Genomic DNA, 9,799 nt, shown 5'->3' with positions numbered 1-9,799 from the left:
CAAGTGACATGCAATAAATGATCTATTAACTATGAATATTTGTATTAAAAAAATTACTTAACTTGAAGAGTAATCTGGTGAATTAACTACTGTTAATTATAATTTAATTGAAATAAATTGTAATTAATACTTACTGCCACATTCTTAGATAGAAAAAACTGGTTATAAAAAATATTCTATTTTCATAACATAAAATTTAATACGTTTTACTTTTCCTAAAGATTTTTTTTTATGCTGGAACTAAAATTTTGGCGCCGTGCTCTACTGCGAGTTCTTTAAGGAACATGAATAAAATTGAAAGCTAGTTCTCATTGATAATCAATTTAGATCTAATTCAGATTGGTAAAAATATGATGTTGACAAACCTGATCCTAGAAATTTGTACGCACATATTATCTATAAACATTTATGTGGTTTGTTCTAAGATCTTAAAACTTGAATGTATGTACAGAGGTAAAATGCTAAAAATAGTTGGGCAAGAAATGCATGTATAATTTTATTAATAAAATAGTATATCATATAAAATGATTTCTAATAATATCATAAAAATTATTGATAATTAATAGAGAAATAGTTTTTATAAAATTCTATTTGAAGTTAACAAAAACAATAGGTTACTGAATGTCTTAATTATTTTTTATTTTTGTATGAACGGGCAAATGATGCACAGTTTAGAAACCACCGCCCTAATGTATATATATAAAATTCTAAAACTTAAAAACATTCAAACGTTCATTAAAAATAGTTAATACCCAAGAATAATATACAAAAGAACTTTATTTATTCAAACACATTACTTCAACATAGAACTTATACCATAAAATTAATGAAAAACCAAGACATTAATTATGTCCTATGGTGAATAATTATTTGATTATATATTTGTTGTACATAAAGAAATCATCTTATTAATAAAATATTTAAAAATCAAATTACAAGATAGATATTATTATATAATCCAACGAAATTATGATTAATATTTGGAAGTCTTGTGTTATAACTGATACAAAAAGTAAATCTACAGTTTTATATTTATTTTACAAATAGTGCAAAATACATTTTGATCAATTTTTACAATTAATATTTAAAATGAAATTATTTTAATCACTATCTGAAGTTAATTCGCATGCATTTGCGTTGAAACTTCTTTTGAAAACTTCTGACATACGTTTCATCGCATCCAATTTTGTAGTCGTGAACCCATCTATGCTTTCATCATCGTCGCTACTTTGGGCTATATCTATATTTTCTTGTGCAAACAAATCATCATGAGCTTCTGTCAAGTCTAATTCTGAGTTGATGGTCGATGGTACTTGACTTTGCTCTTTATCCATTTCAGTAGCATCAACTTCCTTTTTATTGTTTTTTATTGTACAAGATTGTTTTTTCTGTAGGACTGGATCAAATTTATTCTTAATCTTTTTCAAGTACTTTGAACTGTTTTTGTCATCCAAAGTTTTTAAATATTTGATCACACGCGTCAATTTTGGACCAATTGTGTTTACCAATTCATTATTGTTGTCAAAATCAATTTCTAACTTATACAGAGTATCTACTAACATAGCTGTATAGGGTTGGTTTTCGTCTAATAAATAATCAAGTATATAACATGCCAGTTCACCATGAGCATTAATAGCTTTTTTTTCATTCTTGTACATGAGTCCTCGGGTTAGATTAATTAAAGTTGAATTTACTTCATCCATTTTAATATCCAACTTTTCAGCTAAATTGTATTCGTCGATCTCTTTTAATACTGGAACATAGCACATGGCCAATGCAATACTACTTGAATCAATGTAAAACACATAAGATGTAAAAAATTTTACCAAATGATTGTATGTATTGAATGCTTTACGTGTTAAACGTTTAAACCATAATATCAAAAGTTTAGATAGTAAATTGATAGACTTGACTTTTTTAAATATCAATAAGTCACAAAAACCTTTTACAAGTACTGACTTAAAGCTACTATCATCTAGATCATAATCAATACAGTTAACTAATAATGGTAAAATATTGTCAACGCTAAAGTCACTTTCATATTCTTCATCTGTATCCAAGTCATCATTCATATCAAACGTTTTGAGATCATAACGCATGAACACTTCAAACATTATTTTGAATAACAAGTCCCTATCAGTCATAGGTTTTGCTATTTCAGCGCATAAAGTAGTCATGTGTTCTTTGGCTGCATGAACATTATTTACCAACAAATATGGTGAAAGAGAACGAATAGCTTCCATTCGTACATTTACCATATAACAATCCAAGTATCCAACAACAATGTTCTGAGTAATATCTGTTAATAAAGAAAGTTCAGTACCAACTTTTGGTAATTGTTGTACTTGAAAAATCAGTTCAAAAACTTTAAGTAAATTTTTCACGGCTATATCTACTAATATCTGTTCTTCTGGCGATACATTTATTTCTTTATACTGTTTTTTTATTTTCTTCATATTATATACTAACATCTCTAATTCATCTGTATTTGAGGTTTCATTTTTTATAATTTCATTAACTTTATTAGTTTTTGATTCTAATTCACATTTAAATAATTCTTTTTTGCCTACTTGATCAATTAAAGGGTATACATCAATTATTCGTGTTTGAATTTTATTTAAGATTTCTTTAACATAATTTAAAAGATCTTGACTGTTTTTAAAAGTCAAATCGAACAATACTGCCACAGATTTTATTGGTTTTACAGATATTTGTTCATGTAATATTAAATCTAAGCAAAGTTTATTTAAACTTTCTGCCCCAACATCATCTATAGCAAATGCACTACTCATATCTAACAATTGTGTCAGTATAAATTCTTTACTATTTGTAGAATTAAAATAATATTCACGTATATAATCAGAAAATTTTACCAAATCTGGTAATAAAACATCAATGTAATAGTCATCAACATGTCCTTGGTTGCGAGCTAATTCAATTTTCTTTTCAGTAGTTAAGTATTTGGCTACACATTTCCAGAGAAAAATTTTTTCTACGGTTAATTTATCAAAAGCAATCATTCGTGTATCCGAATTTAGATATTTGTTTATTAAATCCAAAACTTGACTATCATAATAGGTCTCAAATATTATATTTAAAGCTTTTTCACATACAACTTCATTTTCTACTCCTAAATTACTTAAAAACAATATAAAATCATTATTACACTCATCTAGCCAGCTATCCAAAAATCGTTTTTTCACTAATAATTTAATAGATTCATTTTTATCTTCAAATCCATTTTCTAATATTGTTTGTCTTTGCTTCGATGATAACCTTAAAAATGGATATTCCAAGAAACGATTGTAAGCTTCTTTTCTGACATTATCATTAACATCAAATAATGTGTTATTCAACATTTCTTCAACAACATTGCTAAACATTGCAATTTCTTTAACAATAGCTGCTCTAACTTCAGCGCTAGAATCACAAGTCATATGGAACATGAATTGTTTAACAATTTTACATTTGGGATTATCTGAAGTTTGCAACAGATGTAGAGCATGTGCAGCTTGTGCTCGAACTTCTGGTTTTTTGTCTTGCAAGCGGTCTAACAACAACAATGTTGCAACGTCACACAGTTCTACAGACAATACTGTTCCTTCAGTCATGTGATTCAACAAGTGGTTAAGAAATAGACAAAACCTCCATCTGATAACTTTATCATTGGCATTTCCATACTTACGACACAATTGGAAAATATCAGATATCAAATACAAGCCACTGCGACCGTCCTTGGTAGTGTATTCACATAACATAGATACACCATTAGCAGCAAACTTAATCATGTTGTTGACAGTTACACAATGGATGGTTGTTTGTGAAATTATAATAGACATAATTGAGTCCATAAACAATTTAACAAATTCCTTAAAATTCATTTCGATAAATTTGTCTTTAAGCATTTTCAGCAAATTTGGTTGTGGACCAACTTCGCCAGACTTCTCAAACAATTTAACAATAGATTTCTTCATGGTCATGTTTTGATTTTCAAAATTTAACACTATGCACGCACTGACCTGTTCAATATAATATGTACACTATAGCATTATACTTATGCGATTACACAAAACAGAATATTTACATTTAAATATTGTTTTATAAAATATATACCTAATCAAAACTAGAAATATTCTATTATTTTACTCTGTAGTTGGTACTCACTAATATGCATTAACTTATTTAAAAAAATACACTTCGACAGACAATAAAAAATAATAAATTTAAAATTATCACATAACTGACAAAGTATATAACTAATAAGTAATAACTATTAACTGTTATCACGGTATATACTATCGTGACCACAATATTAATCAACAATCAATTCTATTCAAATTTTACAATCAAGTAAATATCATAAATAAAAACAATATCATGGAATGAAACTGTGATGAGATAGATATTAAGTATTTATACGATTTGGACACATTAAACAACATAGTATATATAATAATAATATGTATATATATATAAACAATAAACATTTTATTTTTTATAAATATAGTTTATTATTATGTTGTATAATATAATTATGATCTAAGACTGACATCTTGATATTGATTACGTATATTTCTATTCCACGACATCAATGTTAACACTTTTTATACCGTCTGATTTTTGATAATTTGATAGTAAATATAGTAATATATTAAAATAAATAAATATTTTAAACTATAATATAATGTTATAATATATTTATATACATATTATTTAGTATATATTCTATAATCGACTATCGAGTTCAGTAGTCACCACTCACCGGCTTTTGATAAATTATTAACTTAGAACTTTCTACTAATAATAAATAATAACTAATAATTAGTCTCATGTTTATTATTTCACTCACAAACCCCGGTGATAAGTGATTACTTTTAATACTTTTCAATATTTCAAGTACAAACGTGTTCCGGTTCAAAAGTTGTAAGATATTAATCTTGTCAATTATATTATTCTAAGCTAATATTATTTTGTTTTATTTTTGTTTTCGAAATGTTGATTTTTGATAATTGTTTTTTTTACTAACCAACTAACCTATTCAATTGTTATTTATTAGATACACAGTTATTTTCTAATACACTCGATACCATAATCAAATTTTTATTTTTATTGATATAAAATATACAATTATAGTCAATGTTTCAAAACAATCCAATTAATTTATATTTTTCTGTTAGTATAAAAAAAAATACTCAAATTATATAAAAAAAAATTTAAGAAAACCACACTCCAAAATATGAAATCATAACTGTAGAATTTTATAAGACATAATTTGTTTAAAGGAAAAAAATCTTTATGCATCCCTCTCAAAAAAAATATGGTCTTAGTAATATTGTCCACACAAACAAAAACGAGTTACTATAACAAATGCAGGTTACTAATACCTAATCTCAGAAACTATTTTATCCCAATAGATTACTTTAGACTTATAGGTTGTTTTTAACTTATTCATTCACCTCTTTATGCTGCTATAGAGTGACTTATGAAAATTTAATATTTCTTGTTTATTTATATGACTACTAATGAATTATTAGCAGCATATAATATAGCATACTTTTTTAATTTTTTTTCCTATAGTATATAACTTGTTTCAGTCAATAATCATTTAGAAGTAAATACATAAAAAAATAACCATGATTTATCTATTTACGTTTATCAAGGCTTATAATTAACTGTAATTTTAAGTAGGAATTATAGTTGCCATTAAATGTAATAGATATAGCTAACTATTGATTGTACATTAATATGTTTCTTATTTTTAGGTAAATAATAATGGAAACATTCATTTTGGAAGATTTGAGAAATTTAGGAAAATCTATTTCAGCTAAAGAATTTAAAAAAGTAATTAATGGTGGACCAAAATCCATTAAGTATACTCAATTAGTTGAATGGATAACCAAGGAAATTCAGATATTATTGGGACTAGAAGAACATGTAAATTCTATAAGCTCTGAAGCAGATTCTAGTTCATTTTTATTGGAAGTTAGTAGCTTCTTAAAAGAATCTGGTTGTTCTTATAACACTCTTATTGCAGGCAACTTTGAAGATCGTTTAAATTCAGATGAAAACAAGTTACTTTTATTAGATTATTTAATTGGTGAATTAAAAGCATCTCGAATAATAAATGCTAGCACCACAAAATGTAATATGCAAGTGACATTAATTGAAAGCAGTACATCTAAATATGTTAAAGAGATTTTAATGACATTAAAATGTCCTAAGCCACCGCAAGATATTAGCACGTCTTCTTTATTTAACAAAATTAATACAAAATTGCAAGATCTTCTAAAAACTGTTCCATCTGCATTAATTGGAAAGTCATTAGTTAGTAATTCATATAGTAGTGAACAATGGAAATATATTAATAATAGTATAGAACTTCTTAATGAAGAGTTTAACATACGAAGTTCAATGTTGTTAACAAGACTTGATGTAACAGTACAATCATTTAAATGGCCCGACAGACTAAAAAATAAAAAACAAAAATTGGATGAAATTTACCAAACTAGATTAAATATAATAAATAAATTACCTAATTTTTGTGTATCTGATTTTCTGTCGGCTAGAGATGATTTGGCAATTGTTGAAAAAACTTCTAGTACATTAGCTGTTCAAAATACAAATTCATCTGTTAACAAAGTTATGATTGGTCAGGTGCCTGATAGAGGTGGAAGACCAAATGAGCAACAAGCACCACCTCCTGAGATGCCTAGTTGGCAGCAAAGAACACAGTCACAAGGTGGTAGAGGTAGTCAATCAAATAGAGGTGTACAGTTCAACAATAGAGGAGGTCGAGGTGGAGGTCCACAAACTAGAGATAATCCATCATATAGAAACTCTAATACTGGTGGTTTTCAAGGTGGATCTAATGTTTACCAGATGACTGATGGATTTCAGTCAATCAGTGTTGGCAATGAAAACAGAAATTTCCATCAAAATAATAGACGAGGACGAGTGCAAGGTGGTTGGAACAATAATCAGTCTAGGGATTTCCACAGTGGGAATTTTCATGATGGGCAGAATAGGGCGTACGATAATTATAGTCAAGGAGCCCATCAAAATACCGGATATGATAATAATAGATATCAAGGTACATCGAATGAAAGACAATGGAGTCAAGAACCTCAGAATCATTATGGAAATAGTCAAGATCAGTATGATGGCAATAATAGACAGTATAACGACACGAATAAACGTGGTTACTCCAAAAGAGGTAGAGGTCATAATGGACAAACATATTACAATCAACAAAGAAATTATTGAATTGATTGATTAACATTTATTACTAAGTAATTTATATTATTACAAACTTACCCTATTGTTTTTAACAAAACTAAACTATTAATTCAAAGTTTGTATAAGATTTTGTATATTTGTACAATCAAAACATGAGTTTCCTTGAATTTTTTTTTCTTGATACATTTGTTCTATTTAGTCTAACTAAATAATGATTATATAATAAATAAATGTGTATTTCTAGAGTATCAATTATGTTTAATATAATATAAAAAAAAAAAAATCACACATTGTTATTTGAACATAAAGCTAATAATATAATAAATAATTGAAATTCATACATTATGCATATTGTAGAATTTGAATAAACACATTTTTATCGAGATCTAAAGTAGCTATACCTTTTTTTTGTCTGATTAATTTTTTATTATTATTATTATTATGCGTTTAATTAATCATTTGATTATAAAATTAGTGAAAGCTCAAAAATCTTGACATTGTGATACATTTATTTTTTATGAAGTGTTATTAGGAATACAGCTTTAATTATCTTAAAGAGATAAAAAAAAATTATTATTTAAGTAGGTACTGGTAATTTTTGATATTGATGTCAGATGTTTAAAGAGGCAGCAGATGCCACAGCATTAACTTAAATGTATTTTTTAAACGAATAAAAAATTTAAAAAAAAAATGGTAATGAGCTTATTAAAATTAAAGTAAAAAAATTAAAAATTAACTAAAATATTTAGATAATACAACATTTATATTCATTTCATTACGCATGGAGTGTATAATCAAAATAAGAACGACAGTTGGCTGATATAATGATTTTAATGCAGATTTATCATTAAAATGTGCACATGAACAGGAAACCTAATTTTTTTAATAAGACCATTATAAAAAAGTGTCATATTAACCTTACTCCTAGGCCATGTACTCGATTACTCTCAATAAATTATTATTTTCTAAAGAATAATCAAACTTAATAAGTGTTATTTTCAAAAAAAAGATAATCATGAAACATTTTTTAAAGTTTAAGTAAAAACCATTACTTTGACAACATTTATAAATATCATATTAACCAAAATGTAGTTAAAAAACATCAACTTTATGCTTCTAATTTCACTAAATATTTTTGTATCGTCTGCAACCATGGGATATAAAATAACTTTTAGAATAACATTTATTAAAGTAAAGACTATATTTAAGTCGAAAGTGTTAATTACTATATTTATAAATGTATCTTAAAAAGTTACGATTTATTGGTCAATGTTATTTCAATTTATTAATTACTATGATGGTTGCTATTTATTGTATTATTCTAAATTAGTTTATATATATATATAGGTAATGGAGTAACAATTAATATAAATATTGGATACAAATATTTCATGATGAAATAACTAATTTTTACCAAAATTAAATAAACTTTTATATATGCTTAATATTTGTTATGTTTTTTTAGTAATGTATTTGACAGTTATATTTTTTTGACTATATAGGAGATTGATCCCTCTGTTCTATAAAAAAAGTTTAGTATATTTTATCTTTCACGTAATATAATTTTTATAGAAACAAAAAAAAAAAAAAATGTAATAATTATTATTAATTGAATACTCATAAAGTCATAACTCTCTATTATTTAAAAATTGTTGTATATTTTTTTTTTCTACATACTTATGTTATTTTAATAATTTAAATAACATATTATATCAAATTTTAAGATGCAAAAACTAACCTTTAGGTTGCGTAGGCATAACCCCTTAGGAGTGTAAGTGTGAGTCTTTTACAAGTCTTGACTCTCAAGGAGTTGGTGAGCAAAGATCCTGTCCCTAGATACATAATAAATAATTGGTACTAAACAATAAATATAAGATATTATACCCTTTTAAAATAATGTGCTATAATTGGCATGTGACAAATTTATGAAATATTTCATTATTTTTTTTCAAATTGTATTTCATTGAATCCTGCATCGAGGATGATATATGATGTCTTACTCACTATCCATGTATACATAATTTAGAACAAATTACAAATTATAATAATATGATAAAAATACTGCTATAAACAAAAAAATGATTTTATTATTAAAATTAGGTTTAGGATTTAAATAATGAAAAAAAAAATTCGCAATGACAATTAATAAGTCGCAAGGCCAATCGCTTAGTGTTTGCGGGATAAATTTGGAAAATCATTGTTTTTCACATGGACAGTTATACGTTGCGTGTTCACGAGTTGGGAAACCATCCGCTTTGTTTGTGTTAACGTCAGACCAAAAAACAAAAAATGTGGTTTACCAAAGAGCACTACAATGAAACAATTAAATAACACTTCATTTTAGTAGGTAATTGAAATGAATTTATTACTGTTGTGAAATGAAATAAATATTTTCCTTTTCAAATATATAACAAAAAAAATTTTTTTTCTTTATCTTTTAATCACCAAACGAAATGTTACATAAAACGAATCTGGTGGCGAAACGGAGTTCGCCGGGTCTGCTAGTAATATGATAAAAATACTGCTATAAACAAAAAAATGATTTTATTATTAAAATTAGGTT

General features: G+C 26.0%; 2 protein-coding genes across 2 annotated transcripts; one reads left to right on the top strand and one right to left on the bottom strand.

Annotated features, from left to right (window-relative positions):
- Positions 1-759: 759 nt before the first annotated feature.
- On the bottom strand, positions 760-4,261 carry LOC132930697 (uncharacterized). The gene has a single exon (XM_060996710.1). The coding sequence runs from the start codon at positions 3,978-3,980 to the stop codon at positions 1,101-1,103; it is 2,880 nt and encodes a 959-aa protein (XP_060852693.1). The 5' UTR covers positions 3,981-4,261; the 3' UTR covers positions 760-1,100.
- A 382-nt stretch (positions 4,262-4,643) lies between these two features.
- LOC132930252 (protein FAM98A) lies at positions 4,644-7,403 on the top strand. Its single transcript, XM_060996017.1, has 2 exons — positions 4,644-4,923; positions 5,763-7,403. The coding sequence occupies exon 2, from the start codon at positions 5,773-5,775 to the stop codon at positions 7,261-7,263; it is 1,491 nt and encodes a 496-aa protein (XP_060852000.1). The 5' UTR covers positions 4,644-4,923; positions 5,763-5,772; the 3' UTR covers positions 7,264-7,403.
- The last annotated feature ends 2,396 nt before the right edge of the window (positions 7,404-9,799 follow it).

This window comes from Rhopalosiphum padi, chromosome 4 (genome assembly GCF_020882245.1).
Source record: "Rhopalosiphum padi isolate XX-2018 chromosome 4, ASM2088224v1, whole genome shotgun sequence".
Taxonomy (NCBI): Eukaryota; Metazoa; Arthropoda; class Insecta; order Hemiptera; family Aphididae; genus Rhopalosiphum; species Rhopalosiphum padi.
Note: the sequence above shows the minus strand (reverse complement) of the source record. Positions and strands in the feature narration are given on the sequence as shown.

What these genes read in the sequence shown, in the direction of transcription:
- LOC132930697 (XM_060996710.1), bottom strand. Translation starts at nt 3,980, where the DNA reads ATGACCATGAAGAAATCTATTGTTAAATTGTTTGAGAAGTCTGGCGAA.
- LOC132930252 (XM_060996017.1), top strand. Translation starts at nt 5,773, where the DNA reads ATGGAAACATTCATTTTGGAAGATTTGAGAAATTTAGGAAAATCTATT.